Source organism: Amia ocellicauda, chromosome 9 (genome assembly GCF_036373705.1).
Source record: "Amia ocellicauda isolate fAmiCal2 chromosome 9, fAmiCal2.hap1, whole genome shotgun sequence".
In the NCBI taxonomy this organism is placed as follows: Eukaryota; Metazoa; Chordata; class Actinopteri; order Amiiformes; family Amiidae; genus Amia; species Amia ocellicauda.
The window spans coordinates 17,314,161-17,336,560 of NC_089858.1; the positions used below are offsets into that span (position 1 = coordinate 17,314,161).

General features: G+C 42.2%; 1 protein-coding gene across 3 annotated transcripts in view; it reads right to left on the reverse strand.

Annotated features, from left to right (window-relative positions):
* The window catches only part of cbfb (core-binding factor subunit beta), a 28,091-nt gene extending 26,358 nt beyond the window's left edge, over positions 1–1,733 (reverse strand). Inside the window, exons 1-2 of one of the 3 annotated variants that reach the window (XM_066713523.1) lie at positions 1,345–1,733; positions 590–676 (exon numbers count right to left, since the gene is read on the reverse strand). In XM_066713523.1, the coding sequence (XP_066569620.1) occupies positions 590–676; positions 1,345–1,422 (165 nt within the window). In that variant the 5' untranslated portion in view covers positions 1,423–1,733. The remainder of the gene's footprint in view (positions 1–589; positions 677–1,344) is intronic. The other 2 variants (XM_066713522.1, XM_066713524.1) reach the window with 2 other exon arrangements.
* Positions 1,734–22,400: the final 20,667 nt, after the last annotated feature.

A 22,400-nucleotide genomic window follows, 5' to 3' on the forward strand; every position in this document is an offset into this window, starting at 1 on the left:
TTCAGGCAATCAAAGACGCTATAATTAGACCCACCTGATTGCATTACTGAAGACGGTGCTACGTCTCAACGGCGATGTGTCGCGACTAGTCACGACTGCGGGCGATCAGCCGCGTTTCCTATCTCAGCATCTGCGTCCGTGCGGCGCAGACGTCCGCAGATCTGCGCTGCCCCACCAATGGGATCGGTGGAAATGTGCAGAAGTGCGGAAATCTGCGCGACCAGTGTAGTTTCTGTAGTGCAACGCCAAGCACAGCTCGCATTGTGTTCATTTGACTCTTGACAGTACATGTCTCACTGTCCTACACGATCAAAACACACACATATATAAAACAGATAAGTACATTTGAACATCTCTGCGGATCTGCGCTGGCTGGTGAAGTGAGGAAGTGACTCCCCGGTGTTTAAGCAGCGCGTCTGTTCCGGGTGCCTGTAGTCCCGTTTCTACCGCACTGTGGGTCCGCGCTCAGACACGATGGTCGTCTATGGGTGAACATTGTAAAGGTACCACAGACCACACAGTCCAACTTACAACACCAACTGGTTCCTTAGAAAAGAAAGAAAACACGCCCACAGGATGATGTACTTACGATCTCCGAGCGGCCGTCGCGGCAGGCGTTCTGGAAGCGCGCCTGTCTCTCTTCGTGCGGCCGGTCGCGGAAGCCGGTGTATTTGATCTGCGGACAGAAGCAGCTCGACATCAGCATTTCAGACGCGCGGCCATCGTCTCCGTGTCGCTTTTGTTGACGTACAAAATGTGACTCGTTTACAAGCGGATGCAGGAGCCCCGAAGGACCGCGTGTTACAGGGTTGCGCGGTCTGGGTAGTTACTTCAGTCCGGTCTCCATCGGCGCGTCACACACTACACACACATCCGCGGACCAGATCCGATGACTCGGAACAATTCTGGTTTTGCAAGCCTCGGATCTCTCTCTGTAAAGTGCAAGTTATATCTGATGACGGCTTTAGTGGGGCGGCACTGATGATAACTTATTGGCACACGAAAACACGCATGGAAACAACCGGGTTACATTAGTGTACACACGATCATCCAACACATGCGCCTCAGATGCACACGATCATTTTATTCACTTTTCACCGCTCCCTCCGGCAGACTGCGAAACAGGAAGTTTATAGCAGACCGCACTTCCACTAATTCAGCTGCACGCATGTATGTGTCGATGTCAGCCAGACACGAAAAATACATTTCATTTCAACTACAATAAGGAAGTAACTAACTAGTGTTCATTCACAACCAACTTTCCTGCAACTCACAGAGTATGCATGTCCCTGTATCTCTCGGACGGTTTCCGCGACTGTCCCGGCCGCGCTGCCGGGCTCTCACCTCGCACTCCCGGCTCAGCTTCCTGAAGAACTCCTCGTTCTCGAACTTGCTCCTCTGGTCCGGGACGACCCGAGGCATCTTCTCCGGGACTTCTCTACTGCGGGGCAGAAACGCCTGAAAGTCTCCCCGCTCCAGCGCCTCCCTTGCTCTGCTGTGACGCGGGAGCGTGTTATACTCCGGCAGTCCGCCGCTTTGTGCGCGCTTTCTGCCCGTCTGTCGGTCGCAATGTGCCGCAGCTGGCTCTCCTGCCCTCCGCAGCGCCGCGGTGCTCTGGTCGGCTCGCAACAACGCCGCCTGCTCTGCGCTTTCTGTGGCCGAGCCGCGTCTCTGCACCGCCGCAACTTACTTCCTGGCTCCTCTACAGTCCTACTAACGCCTGCACCCCTAGACACCCCCATTCACAACTCACGACACTGCCACTGCGCAGGCGCCCAGCTACCGACGCTGCACGGCGCGCAGGCGTGTATTTTTGGCACAGCCTGCCCTGGCTCGGGACTCGCACACCTCTGCCAGCACCTGAAAGCATGCTTAAAATAATAATACTCATCATCATCATCATCCCAACAACAAGTTTCAGTTCAAGCCTTTAACATATTCAGCATGCACTTGCGTTTTGATGTTGTGGGGATGTGTTTTGGAGAGTAAGAGCTACAGACAATCATAAGAAAAGTATGCATTGCTTAAATGTAAGTTATAGCTTAAAGCAAAAAAAGTAAACGTTTGATGTTCGTAGCACAAGTATAGCTCGAAGTCGCTGTTACAGAAGTGCGATGGATAATTGGCGTGTTATTAGTTATTAGAGAAATGTGGCATTTTTGGTGTGCAAGTGAAGATCCAATGCTCCAATTAAAGCGCTATTAATGGTGCGTCTTCAGGTAGTTTGCATGACTTTATAACTCGTGTTTGAAGAGTGGAAGTTCAATGTCTGGAGCAGAGCTGTGTGCTGCTGATGCTGAGCTACTTACTGCATCTCCATGGTGGGCAGCTTGTAGTCGCTGCACAGCTAGGACCCTCTGCGGAGACAGCAGGACTACGATGTTGCTGGCGGTGAGATTTGTCTGAGCATATGTTATGCAAATGGAGGACTGTATGCAAGTAAGGTGGTCAAAGCAACTACGTTATTGAGAACCTTACTCCACCAGAATCCGCCACCCGTCCGTCTCCATTTTAGTCTACTGGAAATCAAAATGTACAAAAAGTACAAACCTGTATTCGATTCCGGTGTCATTTATTTTGCCTTTTTACAATAAATAAATACAAACTTGATGGTTGTGTGTTTTGTTTTTCAATTTGCCAAGTGTGGGGAAAGTTTACCTTTGGTCTTGTGAACAGTTTTCCATTCAAGCGCCATTCCCTGTCATACTATTCACAGAACCTTAGTTTGAACAATATTTGCTGTGTTCTTTTAAGATAAGGACATGCTTTTGTATTGTTGTTTGGGGGTAGGGGGCTGAAACCAAGAAACAAAAATCAATTTGCAGGAAAAAAAATAGTAAGAGGAAATAATTCTGTCTGGAGTCTTGTTTGGCATCACAGTCATTCCACTGTAACTTAAAACTGTGAAGCAATATAGTCTGCAAAAGCTAAGCACTTTATTGTCATCAAGTACTCCCATTGTGCATTAAGAGACTCTGCTACTCCCCTTGCTTTACAGGATTAATCAGTATAATGGATTCACTTTTTTTTCCCACTTCTCCTGAATAAACAAAGCAAAACATTTTTTTCTTGTTTGCTTTACCTTTTTTAAGTTTTAAGTTGTTTTATGGTGCTGAGGACATGTTCCAGCATGTCTCGGAGCTTATTTACTTTTGGAGGCCTATTTGGTTCTTTTAATACACTGAAAGACTCTTTAGCCTCCCTCCTTCTCGATCCATATTGTTGGTGTCTTGTCTCTTACACTGGGCGAGGAAAGGTGTATGCCATTGGAAAATAACAGCATTTGCATTTGCAGGCAATTATGCAAATAACACAGGCAGTACTGGGAGCCTGTATTCCCAATGGCCTGGTCACGTGTGGTTTAAAGAAATGCTCTTCTTTAACATAGTTTCTGATTCAAATTTATTTGGTCTCACCCAGCGTTTAAGAAATATATATATATATATATATATATATATAGTTCTTATTCACTTTTTTCCCTCAGAAATCATGTAAAAACTGGTGGTGCCAACCTGTTTTATTTTTTGAGTATGTATGTATGTATGTGTGTGTGTGTGTGTGTTTTATTTCATTTTATACGACAAGGACTTCTGAAGCCAAGAAGCACTGCCTCTTATATTTTAATGGAAAAATACAAACTCGGCTTCCAATTAGACGTCTCTGCCAGAGGATCTAAATATATCTTTTCAAAGGGCCGTTCTGTTCCTCAGTCTGTGGGCCTTTCTCTCTGTGGCTGCGCCACTTGAAGACGGACCCAAGAACAGCGCCACTTTCAGGTACAGCCCTGAGCCTGGGCTTCAGAAAAGGACCAGCCCCTTAAGAGAAGCGGCAATGTTTAAACCAGGGGTAACGAGTGTGTTCACCTTCTTTATTTACCTCTTCCTTTTCTTCTTCTTCTACAAGGGGAGCATTTCCTCTGGACACACCCAAAAGTATCCGATGATCAGATTGCCCACACAGATGTCTTAAATCTACTCCCTGCTTTCTAATCCAAAAACTCATATCACCAGCACAGTGTCACTAGACAGCTCCTGTGATGGCAGATCAGATGGCAGCCTCTGTCTAAGTCTTGGTTCTACTTCATGTGTGCCACCGAACAGATAAAAGGACCGTGACGAAATAAAAAAGATCTAGAATGATATGAGTTTGATAAAATAATAATAATAAAAATTGCCCGCAGATGTATTTTCCTCTTGTTTTGCAGCCTTGGCACAAATAACTGACAAGTGCTTGTGATGTTGTGGCTGCCGTTCCATTTTTCATTTTAGTACTGTTGCTTTGGTTTTGTTTTGCTTTCAATGTGAAGAAACTTTTCTTTCGCGCTTGCTTTCTTCCCGATTCCTGTTCACTCTCAACGTTGATTTCCCAAAGGCCATTGACAGGGTAGTGTTAAATATAACAGGCTGGAACAGCATCTGGCAGCCGCTGCGCGATGAGCACTAACTAGACCTCTTTCTCTCGCTCTCTGTCTTCGCAGCACAGACATTTTTTTCTGACATGAAAGAATACGAAGAACTCAGTTTTTGCACTTCACGTTTTTTTTTTCCCCCCATAGATTATTTATTTAAAGATTCCTGACTTAGATGCTGGAAATAAATCGAGCCTCTGTGCTTTCCTTGAGCAGAACAATCTAGCATTTATATTTTAGACGGATTTGAGAGGGAGGACAGAAAAAAAAAAGTTTCATGAGATTAATGCTTTTTTACGCACACAGTCATTTTTGTGGTCAAACTGTGGCGTTCCTAATACAGTCCATGGCGATCAGAAGTGGGCAATAGTTGGAACACTTTCAGTCTGTGTGCGTTTCTCATTACCAAAACGAGCCATGATGCACTGTCTGGAAACAAACATCTGACTATAACAACACATGTCTATAGGCAGAAATGTAGAAGGACAAAAAGGTGAACGAGTTTTTTCCAAATAAGAGAAAAAACACAAACCCAATCCACCCCCTTCTGTCAAGTTATTGTTCCTGCAACAGAGAACTTTGAAGTGCTTAGAAAATGTGTCCTGTCCATTGTATCAGGATATGAGGATGTGTTTATACAGTTTTTTTCCCCAGTCTTTTTTCTTCTTGCTGGGGCTCCACAGTGTGTTTACCTGCTGCATTATAAATGCGTTTGGAAAAGCTGTGTTTTGCGAGTTAACCCTCAGGCCTTCTCCTTCTCATCGGCGTCCCGTCTTTGTTCATCGGAATGGCCGCTCTGCCACCTGTGCACTCGCTCCTCTGCTGTTATTAAATCTATTAAAAGGCCACCTCAAGCACTGCCAAATGGTGCCTGTAAGTGCTCTAATATCACCACAAAATGTTTATTAATTAATTAACATTTTTGTGGTCACATTGAGTACTAGTTTTGATAAAGCACTTAAAAAATCTAATGCTTGATGTCTGCTCAAATTGTTTGCAGCTGAATGGTTACCAAGCCAGTTTTGTGTCGATCCCTGTCTCTCTCCGTTTCCCCTCTCTCCCTCTCTTGCTCATATTTCGGATGTATTCTCTAGATTCTAATTTGGGGAAAAAGAAAAACACACGCATGTTAAATATTACATGTGTGGCGGCCGGACTCATCATCATAGCTCATCATCTCTGCTGACTAAACACCTTCCTCTGGTTTTTCGGGAGTCAGGGTTGTTTCTAAAGCTTTTAAATAAGACTCTTGTGAAATCGTGTGTGTGTGCGCGCTGGGGGGAGGTGGGGGAGAAGTTGTTGATGTGTCTTTTCCTAAGCCAGCTCTACAATTATCAGAATCTCATTTCAGAAATCAGCAAGTCAGAACATATTTCCTGCTGCTGAAGCTCCAGCCGCACATTCAGGGAAATAGTCCACATATAATGGCGCAGAAACCAAAGAATCAGCACATTGTGAAGCATTCATACTGCGACTTTACGTGCCGGTTTTGTTTTTGTAATGACATCTCCAGTCCTGTGTCTCTCACTCTGGGGAGCCTACCTGGTGAAAGAAGATCAGGGAAAGAAACGGATCTTGGGAAGGATCAGAAATGTTTTTCCCACGTCATCATGAGCTTCTCTCGCACGGAAGGCACACGTTATAAGATGGGACGTATTGTGACGGCGCCAGACCTTGGCTCTCTGCTCTCTCTGCACAGACCACGTATTGTCAGCCAGCGGCCCCCCACACACACACACAGAGGCGGCCTCTCCCTCCAATCACAAGAGCCATCTAGCAACGCCCTGGGGGAAGTCAGCCCAGACTCTTTAAAGCTGGCGAGGATGCTGCAGTCAAAGATTTATTTATTCAGTCTTGCTAAAAGCCTGAATGTTTCCTTGTGTATTTTTGTGTGTGTTTTGTGTGTTGTGTAGTGTACCGATCGAGTAGGCAGGAGAGAGTGTTGGTCTGTTGCTCGTACGTCAGCGTTCAATGTGCTGATATTTGTCCTGGGCAATAACTTTCATCCTCTCCTTGACTCTTCTTTAGCACAACTGCCTGTCTCAGTACTGTCTCCATGTGTGCTTTGTTATGAGAACGGCAGAGTGATCTTCAATTCCTTCGTTTTCAGACTCTATTAGTCCATGTGACGTGACCTCTCTGGCAGTGATGTTTTTTGACCGTTGCATGAAATTCACTAGTGTGAACATGACAAGTAGCTCAAACAGGAAGTAAAGAGGCCTGTCAGCACAGCAGACTCTTATCCCCCTGCGTCATGCGCTTGGGAGTCTCTGCGAGGGAAGAGAGAGAGAGCCGGATTGGCACAGGATGCCCACAATGCAACTGACGCCTTGGTGTTCGCTAATTTGATTATCGTTTACCATGGCTTGATGGTCAAGCCTGTGAAAATGATTGGCCACGCTTGTGAACTGTCTCTGTGCTTGTGACGCATTGGGGGTGTCTGTGTTCAACATGATTTCCTATGGAGTGCTGTGGGAATAGACCTTAGTATAAAAAACAAAAACAAACATATACAAAATAAGATCCTTGAAGTGGTGTCCTGCGGTCAGGCACTTTCCTCGCAGTGCTGGGGTGCTGGATCGCTCATGCGGAAGCCGGACCCCTTCCTCTGGAACGACTCGCAGAATGGGCAGTTAGAGTGGCTTCCAAATATATATAATGTTCCCCTCTTATCTGGCAGCAGCTGCTCAAATAACAAACCTGTACATTTGTGGAACTCCCCTGGAGTTGGCATAACGTACTGTCACCTTGTTCTGTGTACACTTTGTTTGAAAAGTTGCCACAGTGTTATTTGGTTGGCGGGGATGACAGTCCACACACAACGCTGTGTCCAGCCTGGAGAAGTGAAACTGTCTCATGGTGGTCTCCTTTGCTGGCTTCATGTCTCCCAGTGGAGCACAGCCTGCTGATCCATGTGTTGTGCAAAGTCAAAAAGCAGTTTAAAGGTTTATAAAGATGATATAACCCATATAATCAGCCTTGATGACTGACCCGGTGCAGCAGTTAATCTTTCTCAGATAAAAAAAAAACCTTTTAACCACCAAAATCACTTTTAAGTTATAAAACAAACAAACACAAATTTAAATCAAGTTTCCCAGTCATGCAAATAAAATGCAAGGGAAATATATTTTATACACCTACGAACCTCACGCAACACTAAGCGATCTAATATTTTATTTATTTATTTTTCTCAATTGATGGACAATAAAAATTCCCAGAGTACCAAACACAGGCAAGCCTCTGCAAGGCCCCTGATGGGCAGGACAGGCAGGCTCTTCCCAGTGCGCTGTGTGTGTGCAAAGCAGGCCGACAACAGCAGGGCCCTGGCAGCTGCTGCAGAATAGACCACGACGTCAGACCTTGAGAATCGAGAGACATCAGTCAAAATAACGATTGCTCAACTCCTGGTGTAATTACGTTACAGAATCCTGCTCTCAGATAGAGAATAGACTTAAAATACTGCCACATGGGTTGCCCAGCGTCTGGAGTGACAGCAGAGGCCTCAGAACAGGGAGTCACAAGGCCAGACAGTGGGGCCAGACAGCCCTGCCCCTGGGCCAGCCAGCCTGCCGCTCCAAGGACCTCTGCTAAACCCGAGAAAAAATAACAGCACAGTTCAGACTTGCTGTCTTCGGGCCTAATCTCAGTCGACCCAGGAAATAAACAACCCAGCACAAGATCACCCTTTCAGAGATATCAGTCGTCCTATAAAAGCCTAACATTTTTTAAAACAATTTTTCCCATGCATGTTGCTGGGATGATCAGCCCAGTGCCGTGCCGTATTTCTGTTGCCTCAGAAGGGCTTGTGTTAGACCTTGGGTTTGCGTGAATGAATGAGGTCATTGTAGTACACGTGAAGATGTGTTTTTGTAACCTTGGCTAAATGTGACATGCTCTGTTTAAACAAATTCTAAAAATATTTTATACAGCGTGTTGTACGGTGTCTGTCTCTGCTCTAGTTCTGAGAAGCTTATCATTTTCTCACTCCCAGAAAAGGAACACCAAGAACAGGTTTCTGAATATACTTCATATGTTATTACAGCTTTGCGTCTAGCAGTGGACATTTAGTGTCAAGTAATCAGTTAGCTGATCGACTGATTGACTGACTGATTGATTGATTGATTGATTTCATGCGTTGGAAATAAATCGTTTTTTCAATAAACATTTTGACCATAATGCATCAGTCACACCTCCGAATTTCACACGTTTCTTAAGTGGTGCGTTTTTCAAGTGTAAAAGTCACCTAAATGCAGCAGTGCTATGGCAGGGGTTTTGTGAACACTTACCCAGCTAAGAGCAGCATTAGTCAGTCCTCCAGCGTTCCCCTGCCCTAGCTTTACACTCTAAAAGCTCTGGTCAACACTGGCTTGTGTTATGTGTCATTAGATTGACGAAACTAATTGTGGTCTTATGAACATTACCTAGATTGCTATTGATTTTCATCCCACAGTGGATAGACTCTATAACCTTCATGTTATTGTTGTTGTTGTTGTTGTTGTTGTTGTTGTTGTTGTTGTTGCATAAACCACACCACAGTTCAGGATATGAAAACTAATTCAAGGAGATTTGATTGAGCACCACTCCCACTGATATACAGCTCTGCCTCCAGTAGGGGGCATCCTTGCTATTTATACATGGCTGATGTCTTTGTTGTGTTTCAGAGCAAGTTTGCCTGATGCATTGAATCTGTAAACATATTTTGATTAATCTGAGGAAGGTTGATATCTTGATGAAATAATTGTACAGAAAGATGTATCATACCTGCACTGTTGAGCAGAATTAAAAGTAATTAAGTAAAAATAAAATGAAAGGAAAACTAAAATAAACCCAACTGAGATAACATACGATTCAGAAGCTGTGTTATTATATCAACATGGGAGCGACCAATCCATGGACACACACACACACACACACACACACAGTCACTGACACACCCCACACAAGCACACACACACACACAGATAAACACATGCAGACTTGCATAATTGCCTCATCAGGGTATAATTTAGGTGATTTCAAATATTCACAGCTTTCTTCAGCACTTTTCTTCTCATTGAACTCTGTAATAAGAAGCTTCCTGTCGGAAAAAATGTCAGAAAAGAAAACATCAGTGATCCGAGGGCAAGAGAAAATACCAGCGAGAGAAAACTGTGCACTGCTCTGAACTCGGAGCACAATCCACATCTCGCTTTTAAAGAAACGGGAGACCTGCTGTGTTGATAATGGAATAAAACAAACATCAGTTTCCCTTCCAGATGCAATAAATATAGTATATGTATTGACTGATTGGGTGATGTTTATGTATTTGATTGAGTGTGTGTTGCAGTTTTTGTTTTGGTGCCCCAATATATTAAAAACAAAACAAAACAAAACTAACAAGAATGTAAAATTCAATAACTCCTTCTCCTGAGGGAAGGACTGAAGCATTGAACACAGTGTTAGAAAAACACACAAAGTGGAATAACAGAGGAAAATAAAATATACTGGATCTGATTTCTAATACAGAGGCTCATATTATGATTATTATTATTATTATTATTATTATTATTATTATTATTATTATTATTATTATTATTATTATTATTGTTTTGGCAGACGGCCTTATCCAGGTTGTCTTACGGTTTATACAAGCATTACAAAAGTGCAGTAGTATAATCAATACAAACTAGAATTTAAGAATTATAGAAGTGCTGTAGTATAATTAATATAAAATACAAAACATACATCCTGCCCCTGTACTGTTAAAGACAAGCACATTAGAGCTGCTCCCCAGGACAGAACAATAGCGAGAGACAGAGAAAAGCGATACAAGGAGAAACAAGCGAATCCAAAAATATAAATATCCATCAAAGAATGAAAAGCACTATGCCTGTTCTACAGTCAGTACAGGGTTTTTCCCAGCTGGGAAGGAGAACAAGGCAGTTTTCTCCTCTAGCAAAGTCTGCATGTGTGTGTCTTTACAAACTGGCTTCTAGGAGAACCTGCCTGGCTGTGTGGACTCTGATCACTGTGACTGAAGCTGAAACATCAGGAAGTGAAGGACCCAGGGAAGCCAAGCAGCCAATACCTGGCGCGTCTGGGGGGCAGGAAGCACAAGGCACAGCTGTCTACACGGGATTCACATTCACACCTGTTCATCAATGTCTTGGCCCATGACCACTTCACAGCACCACACGGAATGAATCAGTTAGAGCTGTTCAGAGTGTTACTTTGCACACAGGATTTTGATGCACAGGCCCATAGCTAAGGTTCAGGAGACACCCTAGGCCCTGTGATGTGAAACTTAACATCACTGGCATTACGTGTTATGTGGTCTTCATGAGTACCTATCTGCGTGTACAATCATGTGAGTGAGTGATGTAAAGGATACCAGCTGTTGTTTTGTTGTGTTATGTATGCTTTACGAAGGTGTTATGTAGGCCCCACTGTACATTACATCACAAACACAATGTGAGGACAGTAATAACAATGGAGGCAAATCCATTTATGCATTTCTTCATCTGTAATTGCCTCTGAAACATCTCAAAGCAAATACCACTAAAATGACAAGTGGGGTCCATAGAAGAATGCCTACTTGTTTTGTTTACATGATATCTGACAAGCACATGCATGCAGAAGAGGGACCGAAAAAAACAAACAAAGAAAACAAACAACAACACAAAGATTTTAACTAATTTCCATGGCATCCACAGTGACAGGGTTGACCACAAGCCAATGTGAGAATGAATCGTGACCTTGATAGCTGATGTCATTTAACACTTTATTAAAGTCTGTGAGAAGAGGACTGGCACAGGGACGGGAAGGAAGAATGGGGAAGGAGTGGAGACAGACAAACAGATCCTGTCTCAGGAAATGAAATATACACTTTGAATACTGAACTTAGTAGTGCCTCCCTCTTTCTCTTGGGGAGCCACTCCAAATGATTGTAGGAAAGAAAAATACTGGCCAGTGTGTGTGTGGCACGAGTCGAGCAGAGAGGCAAGGGTGGAAAATCTCTTTTTTTCTCTCCAACAGATGCTATGATATGATATGATTGGGAAAAGTGAACTAATTTGCAAATCCTTTTCATGTTTTCTTCTGCTCATGTCTCAGGTGGATTTCTCTACTGCAATAGTGCAGTCTTTGGCCCAAATGGTCTGTGTATGTGTTTGTATATTATACAATGTTTTTACCATGCTAAACCAAATTACACTTTTCCATATTTAACCATATTTCTAACATGGTAAACTATACTTCATCATGTGTTTACCATGCTACACCACATGTCACAGCCTCATATGTGGCCCATGGTCCTGTGTAATATTTCTTGTTCCCTTGAGACACTTTTAAGCTGCCTTCTGCCACACTGTGTCTTTTCATCATTGGGCTCGTATTTGCATGTTATAAAGGGTTTATTAATTATTATTTATTTATTTATTTATTTATTGGCAGATGCCCATGAATGATGTATAAACAGCTTAATTACTCTTGGGGCTTTTTCCATTGTTGGCCAATATTATTATTATTATTATTATTATTATTATTATTATTATTATTATTATTATTATTATTATTCCATTGACCATACAATGGAAATTATTATTATTTTATTTGTTTGAGATATATTTATAGTAACTTAAATAATATAATGAACATGAACATATTATACCTATTATACAACAGATACTAACCTACTTACATTTACATACTATTCCTGATGCATACTACTAACCTAAATTCTACTATTACTTCGATTACAAACAACCACTAATATTAACCTGCATACACATACATAATACAGTACATAGCCAGTAATATATTGTGTCTCATCCAGGCAAAGTACATTTTTGTTACAAAATATAATTAAAAAATGCCAAATATAATTGATTCTCCTTGCCAGCAGTTCTATTCTGGCGTTGTGTGTGTAATGTGTGTAAGGCAAATGTATATATATATTTATAAAATGTATTTTAAAAATCTACAGTTGCTGCTGCATGGTTTCTGTGATTTCACAAAGTGATGTTATCGCCATCTACTGTTAGATACATAAATTGCAGTAGATAATCAAATGTGCATCATAGGCACAATATTCATTATCGTTTCTGCGTTCCTGATGTCGGATTAAAGAAACAGCAGTTTGAAAGCAATGGGATTGTGTCTCTTACGACACTGACAGTGCAAACTATATTACACTAAACTATTCGTATTGATTCATTTCGATACTATGTTAAAGCAGAGACTGAAAGAAACGAAAGAAGCAGCAGTATCTGAACTGTGAAGGAGCAGCGAAGTAAAGGGAAGGGATGATACCTGTGCGATGCCCTATAAAACGACTGCTAATGGTACAGAGAAATAAGAAACTAATGAGAATCACTAAAACACACTGGGCCGCTGAATCCAGTCTGTGATCAGCTGTGCTGGCAATTAAATGCAATCTCTGCCCCAGAGCAGCCAAACTGGCACCGCAGGAGACGGGAGACCTCTCCTCATTCAAGAAAACATGATGATGCAGGAGGTAAACCCCAAACCGCAAATTAAAACAACAAGGGAAAATAATTTAAATGAAATAAATACATAAAGGTAATTGGCGGCCAGTCTGTCAGCACATTTCCTGCTGCCTGTGGTGAGCACTTTCAGTCCCCCTGCTGGACACGTCATGCATGGGCCTCTGTACCATAAGGAACCTCTTTTTCTGGGCTGTGCTGGAATGCACTGTTTCCAGCCTCAGCAGGTTAGTCTGTCATGAAAGTGGGATCCCATGCAACCTAAGCAGCAGCCTCCACACACCACTGCTTCCAGACACTGGGCACTGTGGCTACTGGTCTGTATCTGAGCTGAAGAAGAGACTGTCAGTGTGGGGTGTGGCGTTCCTTCCAGCGGTGTTCATTTTTATTTTTATGGAGGTCGTCTTGTCTGAGCCCCTGCAACTGCACACACACACGCACACACACACACACACAAACAAACAAAACAACAACACCACTATCACAGATTGTCAACACAGTGGCAGGTGGAGCTGCGGCTTACCTCTCTCATAGCTCCCCCAGCCCCGCACTTGCCTTACTGATACCGTTATTTACTTCATAACTCCTGGCTGAACAAGCAACCTCGGTGCCTGGCAGGCCCAGGACAGCACCCCTCTGCCAGGGCATGCTGGGAATGGCCAGTGCAGAGCACAGTGTAGCTGATTAGCACTCTGAGGGCTGGCTCCTATGAATCATTGGCCCTCTGTACTGATCCTCCAGAAGAACATCAGTCTCATCATCACATATCTATGCACACGAGTGTTATATAATGTCACCAAGGAAGTGGACATGGAAGATGAGCCAGTCAGGGAGGAGCATTAGCGAGACACGCGCTGGGGTGGCTGGGGCCTCCTTGGCCACATTGTTAATAAAGTTAAAAGCAGGCTTAAGCTCACGAAATGGTATCCTAGACCTCGGCTCAAAGCTCACTAGCATTTATGCTTTGCTATGATGCTAATCTCAACAGATACATAATCCATTAGGGAATTAATCAAATCTTACACAACTGGCATTTTCGTTAATACACGTAATGAAATGGGGGGTTGATTATTTACTTATTCATCTGTGTATTTGTGCAGTTCTGTATTTATTTATTTATTGATTTTTCCCATATCAGACATTTAGTGAACAGAACCTAACCTTCATGTCCGATATCGATGGTGTCACTGACCCGTTCCTCCCCTGCGTCCCAGAGTGGAAGGCGGGAGCCCCCAGCGCTCTGTGCCGTCAAGGCAGCTGCAGAAGAAACCAACTGCCAAAGAAAAGGAAGCTTGTCAGGATCGAAGATACTAAAGCCCACTTCATCCAGACAGGGGATTTCCTGACAGTGCCTTCAAGAGAGGAGATTACAGCCCTTAGATCTGCACACAGTTGTACACAATCATAACACTTCATGCTAAATCAGATTCTGATTCCGAAACTAATGTGCAGTGGTACATGACATGCTGTTGTGTGTTTTTTTCCCTCAAATCACCCATGAGCAGTTGTACTAAACAGACCCTGATACCTGAGTGGCACTCTGTGTTTTCATCATGCTGAAATGTGAGCTACAGAAGAGAGCGGTGAGAGCAGAAGCTGGGGAGAGGGGATGCAAGACTATACAGCTGTTTTGTGTGTTTGTGCGGAGGTTTATTTGAGAGAAGTAATGCTGTGAGTGGCATTATATTTAATGTTTCTAAAAGTATCCTTTTGGGAGTGGCTTTTTCCTGCACCACTATGTAATTGGTTATAGAGTGCATGTGGACGTTTAATATTGCAACATTATAGGATGCACTGTATCCTGGGATAACTTTGTGCGAAGACTTGCCTTAAAATGATCTGCTTCCTTTAGCACAACAACCCTTGTGTGTTAAAGACATATGAAAATGTTCAGATCAGTTCATTTTCTGTAATGAGTTCAATTGATATATTATTTCCTAAAGTCCAAATCTCTTTGGTGTTTATATTTATTTTGACACATTACTTATTTGCTGAGTGTCAATGTGCTGTGTTGCAGCAAACGAGTTTAAAAATATATATTTTCTGTTCCTTTCTGTTCCTTATAAAATACAATTAAAAATGCAGTCATTTGAGCATACATAATTAAACAGATTATCCCTCACCTCAAGCCATACTGTACATTCTCAAACAAGCTGCCATGGCAAAGCAACAAAAACTGGCCAGAGGCCCTAAAGGTACATTTAACAGGCAGTAAATCATTTTCATGTTTTAATTATTTTAGCATTTTTATCATGTTTTTAGCATTGAAAACAATCCAGTAATAATGAATTTCAGGTATCATAGTTTAATATCTATCTATCTGCCTGTCTGTCTGTCCATCCATGTAATCTGTATATAATTACACTTCACAATGTGCATGTGCATGTTTTGGATTTCCTTGTTTCCTTTCCTTGTTTTTCCTCCCAGCTTTCCTTGTTTGGTTGCTCCGGTATTTGCAAAGTAAAATGCACAAATTTGCTGTCAACAGTGAATACTCTTATTTTATTCATGAGGGAGGCGGCATAACCAGTTTGTTGATGGGCCGCTCTTTCTCAGACCACTGCATTATTGACACACAGTGCACTAAGCGTCATACCCTGAGTGCCGTTCACAGTGTCTGGAAAGAGCAGCACAGGGAATGAAGCCCTCCAAAGAGCTCAAACATTTTGGTGCTGAATGAATTGTAGAAAACAGGAGGGAAAAAACAAGGGGGTACACACAGACTGATATCCTTTATTCAGTTCACCTACAATGATATCTGTGATGGGTTTGTTCTTGCAGTCTCTATGTTGAGACTTGGATGGTTACCTGATTACACTTTCTCTGTATTCAAACCGAGCAGGGTGTTTAATAAGCAGTCCACGCTGCCTGGGTCAACGGATTCAGCATTTTGTTTCATATTTCTGGTCTCCAAACAGGCTGTTCCTTCAGCAGTGAGTGTGTTTTAGGCCCATTAACTATTTCTAAGCCCAGATTAGCCGATACATTCCAGACGTACCAGAAATCGTGAGCTCCTTCTTTTTCAAGGCGGGTGAACTGGCCAGGAGGCAGACATGAAGCTTGGCCGACAGCCCGCAGTAGAAGATCTGTGCCTCACTCACCAGAGCGAAGTCTACTGGAAAGACAAGGCCCTGAGCAGTTTGAATCCACTGTCTTCAAGATTTAGTCATATCTTTTTTCAAATTAAAGAATGAAAAATGCTGTCTTGTGTAAAGTTGTATGTGGTTGATTTAGTTTTTTGATTGTCTGTTATAATACAGTAATGAGTACTGAGTAGGGTGTGCATCAGACACAGAGGTGGAAGTGGGAGAATTTCATTTTCATATTTGTTACAAGCAGTTGTGTGACTGCATATTAGATACATTTCAGGGTTAACCAATCGGTTTGCTGGTGAATGTCAAGACTGGGCTCTCGGAGCTCAACACAGTGCTCACAGATACCTCATGTTTCCTGCACTCCATGGTTCAGTTTGGATTATTTCAGATTTTTTATTTTTTCACCAAATGAGCATTCAGTATTTTCAGGGATTTCAAAGGATTTATATACCCACTTCTTTTTTTAAAGGTTTTATCAGATTATAAAACAGCAGATTTTTAGATGTTTCTGAGAGTCAGGAATATCTTACTCTTTATTTGTGCAATATGTGGTGAATCTCATTTGGAATATGTATACATAGTACTGTGCAAAAGTTTTAGGCAGGTGTGAAAAAATGCTGTAAAGTAAGAATGCTTTATAGACATGTTAATAGATTATATTTACCAATTAACTAAATGCAAAGTGAGTGAACAGAAGAAAAATCTAAATCAAATCCATATTTGGTATCAGGTATGTTGGCCCAAACATCTTGGAGAACGAACCACAGTTCTTCTGTTGCTTCTCTCTTCATGTAATCCCAGACAGACTCGATGATGTTGAGATCAGGGCTCTGTGGGGGCCATACCATCACTTCCAGGACTCCTTGTTCTTCTTTACGCTGAAGATGGTTCTTAATGACTTTCACTGTATGTTTGGGGTTGTTGTCATGCTGCAGAATAAATTTGGGGCCAATCAGATGCCTCCCTGATGGTATTGCTTGATGGATAAGTATCTGCCTGTACTTCTCAGCATTGAGGAGACCATTAATTCTGACCAAATCCCCAACTCCATGTGCAAACATGCAGCCCCAAACTTGCAAGGAACCTCCACCATGCTTCACTGTTGCCTGCGGACACTCATTCATGTAATGGAAGAACACTGCTTTGAGGTATTTAAAAAAGTCTGATTCACTTTGGGGTGAACCTGACCTTTGCCCTTCATTTGAAACCCCGCACTATGCCATAATTGTTATTAGCTTCATTTATCACTGCTGGAGGATTGTACTGCAGATCTGTTAGGAACTGTCTGCTGAAGAACCCTGGCTCTACATGTGTTCGACACTAAGCTATACATATGGAAGTGGCATCTTGTTTACAAAACAGACAGCCGCCTGCTTGATTCTTGGTAATGAATACATTCATAATATATGTACACAGAAATGAAATACCCACCCTCTCTCCCTGTCATATTAAGTGAAATAAAAAACATTAGATTCCAGATGTGGAGATAGGATCAGAAAGCTCTTTAAGACAGCAATTAAATGAATGTGGAGCCACATGTTCTTTAGACGATTTATAGATTGTGTGTGTGTGTGTTTTTGTCTGTTTTTTTTTTCTTTTGTTGGGTGGTTTAATACATCATAGAATGCAGTGCTTAGGAAATACACCGTGTCACAATGCAGGCATATTCATAGTTGTGGAAACAAACAGATGCCGCTAACATGAAAGAGAGTCTGTGAGCTCGACTCTGGAAGCCAGTCTACAGAAAAATGCCCACAGCTTTTCACTTTTCTTGCTTGCGAAGGAGAGGGATAGTTTGAGCATGATGGGACTCAGGGCTGGGATAGGGGGTACAGTGTCATATTGAAACGTGTGTCGGGGGGGGTGGGATTGTGATGTGTGTTTTACTGGCCTGTTATCATTGGTCTTCCGATGGTCTATGCACTATATGACTATGTGTACAGAGTTGACTTCATAGCTACTTGTGCTACATCTCCCTCTCTCCCTCTCTCTCTCTCTCTCTCTCTCTGTTTCACCCTCTCTCCATAGCAATAACGATTAACAAGGAGAAGTGGATCAATATTACTTCCAGTTTTGCTGTAGACAATCTGGATTGCAGTCCTTTTTTAAGATTCCTGTGGATTGACCATTTCTTTCTTTCTTGTTGTTGCATTAAAGCCTCCTTGATAACGCTCCAGTTACTTTAAGCAATGTAAAACCGACTGCGGTACAAATTTCATTTAATTACTTTCCATTAATTTTTTAATGCTTTTTTTTAATGATTAGTTTTCCTTTCGGGTTATGTGTAGTTCAGTGTGTTTCTTATAGTAGCCTAATGCAAAAGCAATGCAATCATATATGGGTTAGATGTCCCCTGGGTTCCTGTAAATTCTGAACATTTCTCTCAGTCTTGTTGCACTTCGGCTTGGACTTTCTTCTGCTACAATGTTTCCATTCCCCACAGACTCCTGCACTGTCCTGTGAAATCTGCTTTGCACTTTATCATTGCAGACGCTCAGCTCCCAGCCCAGCAAGGTGTGTTAGACATATGAATGGCATACTCCGATACCTGAGCGAAAAGCCTTTTCCTAATCTACACTCAGAGCCCAGCAACAGCATCAAAGCATTCAGGGACAGAATAAACTCTGGTGGCCCTGAGCCACTTGATATAAAAGTGTAAGCTTGTGTTACACAACGCAAATATGTAAGTAAGCAGTGTAGGAATCGATAAAGACGCCACATACTTATTGCAAAGCCCCTCCTAGAAAGTGGTGGATTTGTTAAACCCTGCATCAAATAGATTAGAAATGCCTCTGGTGACTGCATGATTTAGAAATTAAACAGCCCGTATTCCCCCCAACCCCACCCCCACAAACACACACATACCCCCCACCCGTCAAGCCCAGATTCGCTCAGCCCTGCTCCCGCTACCTCGTGTTAAAGCTATCTCTTGGCCATCACTCACAGCAGTCATTAGAATTTGTTCGACAGGATGCCACATTAGAGATAATCTACATGCATTACTATTAAAATAAAGAGGATTGAGTGCCCATTTCCCAGAAGAGCCTCTGCCAAGTGTTCACAGAACCACAGTCACTGCTGGAGAAGGGGAGGCAGAGAGCAGACAGCCACTGTTCCTGTCAATGCTTTTGACTTCAGTCGAATTGGTGTCACAACACATCAGAGGATACCACCGGCACGCAAGCATTCGTTCTTCATTTTTTTTCTATTCCTCACCCATTGCTAATGTTATATTCAGATTCACTCAATCTGTGCAGAATTGTCAGTTGTCAATGTTATCTGAATGTTCAGTGCTTAGCAGGCAAACACACAACAGCAAATCACAGGAAGCACAGATCCCTCTGCCCGCAGGAAGGAGGAAGGAAGCCCACTGACATAAAAGAACAGCTCAGCAGACATTAGGTCTCTGCCATCCTTGGTACTATCCCAACATGAACACGATGCTTGGAAACCCGTAGCACAACAAATTCCACAAATTTCTTCTGTATGTTTCACATACAACCACTTGGACTGTTATCCGCAAGCATTAAAGTTACAGCTAGATGGTTTGCAGTAATCTTTCTCAGTAGATCTCCTTAGGTAATGTTTGTGTGATTTAGCATTAGAAGTTCACTTAAAGCCTATTTTAGAGCCCCCACTGTTAGACTGTTAGACTCCACTGTGGAACCCATATGGACCAATAGCTGGGCTCTTCTGCATTCTGCCTGTGCCTGGGCTCAACCCCATTGGCTGACTGAAGTCCAGAGGATTGCCTGCAGGATCCTCTCCCTCTGAGGTTCAGAGATCCACACAGCCAGACACCTGAGCTTCTCTGCATTCTCTCAATCTACACTATTTGCTATACAGATGAATGTATGCAGATAGACAGACGGACAGACAGAAAGACAGATAGATAGAAAGATATGCAAACATTTGCAATACTGTATCAACCCTCGTTTACAGAATCTTGCACCACCATACCTTTTCATTTGCACCAGTGTGTAAACAAGCAATGAAAAAATAATTGTACAATGTTTCCTAAAGCCCTACAGAATAGCAGGCAAACAACCATATATTGTGGCAGTGAATGTCTTTTTGTTTTGTTTTAAAACAAGACTGAAGAAGTGATCACTAGATCACTGATGTGAGAGAACGTGTCTCACTTGACCCATTTTCCAGGACCACTCCTCCAGGCTCCTGGAACAGCTCCTGAGCTAAACAGAGCAATACTGTTTCAATCCCACAGCCCCGTGATGGAACTCCAGAAAGTATGCTGATCACAAAAAACAAAAAGTTTTTTCATCATGTAAATAAATAAAATACAAAAATAAAACACAGCTAATTGGATGTAGAAAATTACATTTATTCACATAATTTGTATTTATTTTCTAGATAGTAATGCATCATTTTACTTGTTCTGCTTTCAAACGCCCTAACTTTCTTATTATTATTAGAGCATTGATTTTGTTTTATTACAGCGCTGTTTTTCCATGAATTAGAACATGATCTGCCACCAGTTTTACATGTTGTCACCAGGCACGCAAAAGCTCTGCCTCACTTATGTAAATGTCGGCTCCTCTGGGGGTTAATTAAAACAAGAGGAGTCCGCCTGGTTGCTTCATTGCCTCAGGTTTCAACTATTTCAACAATCCTTCTATTAAACCCCCTGCTTCTGCACCAGCACAACAAATATAAAAAGCAAAAACCGTTAGTACCGAACTTCTAAATCTGGACCCACCAAAGTGCCCAGCGTTTCCAGACCTGACAGAGTGTGCACTAAAAGATGGACTTAACAACAAGATACACATTTTACATGCCAAGTAACCTGCTTAATCATGGGAGAGGAGCAGTAACTGGTGCGAGAGAGCTGTGCTCTGTTTCCCAGGGTTTCAAAATACGAACAGGAGCTATTGACAAGTGTCACCATAATATCATAGCAGGACTGGAGTGAAGATCGAAGCATGATCGGGTCACTGGATTCTTCCAGTTACAAGAAAGCTCCCCAGTGATGAACTTGCAGGAAACAAGGCAGCAGCGAATGAAAGTTGTTTTAAGTGCACACAATTGTAATGGCGTTCAGATTCTTACTTAATTTAATACAAATAAATAAAATTCCTCAGACTATCAGTAGATTGTGTGAACAGATGTGAACTGTCTAAATCCATGCCTGCAAAAACCATTACGATAAAGAATATAATATGGATTAATTGCAATTGTACTTGTTGCAGTACTAGAAGAAGTAGAATTTTTTTTTAAGAAAAATTTATAGTATCAAGATTTTTTGTTAGAAATTGTGGATATACTTTTTGGATGCAGTGACTTCTTATTTGTAATGTATTATTGGTGTGAATCTGAGTGTTATGGTTTGATGTGTTTATAATTTTTGGTTTTTATTTTAATTGATCCACAGCACCCCAAGAGTCAGTCCTCTTGGAACTCAGATTTTCAAGCAAAATAAAAAGGTGGTGACAGTAACTAACACAAAGCCCTCCTTGTAAATTAGCTTTATTACAATATTGTAATTTCTATTTATTTCAGATTTGTAACAATGCTGGGTTACTACAGTTAACAATACTCTGCAGGAATTAGTGTGTTGAAAATGTACTTGAATGTTTGGTGTCAGGAGTTATTATCACAGTGCATGGTTTGACATCCTGATGGTCTGCACTCATCCTGGGCCCAGTGCAAGAGAATGCAGAGGTTTCCAATGTTCGCACTGGTCCATTACAGCACCACACTGCTGCCACACTGCCATTGCTTAGCCTGCTCCAGGCCATTAAGGGAGAAAGTTTAGATGCATTGCGGTGCAGCCTAATATGAGTGTGGGTTATGCTCTCGATTAAGGCAGGGAGGCTGGGCTTGTATGGGAGGCAATAAACTACTTTCTTACCTCATTAGTATCCTGATAAACTTATCGCTCCCCTAGGAGTTGTCTATAGTGCTACTGTATCTCTCCTGGCCTGTTCCGATGTGGTATCTCCCTTTGAGTAATAGTTACAGTAATACAGTGCAGTTTGCCAGACACTGCAGCCTCTGTAACGTCATGATTGAAATACCAAAGCCTCTCCAGTCTGACAGGGCAGTGCCCGTTGACCACTCATCTGCCCTACATAGAACTTTTTAAAGGTGCTGAAACTCAGAGCTTAGACCTTTCTGGTCCTGCACTTGCTTCAGCCTATTTCCCATGAAAGGCCAAAAAAGGATTAATAAAATAAATGGACCACATGGCCCCTTTAAACATCTCATTAAATTGTCTTTTTTTATAATAAGTGTCTTTGCACATTCTGACAATAGAAAACACACACACGCACACAGACACACAATTAAAATATAAGGCAGATTATTTAAGAGTTGTAGAAAGTACAATAGAGGATTAATACTGGACTGGATTGAGGTCCTGCTTCACACACTGACTTGATATCGAGGTCACCACCT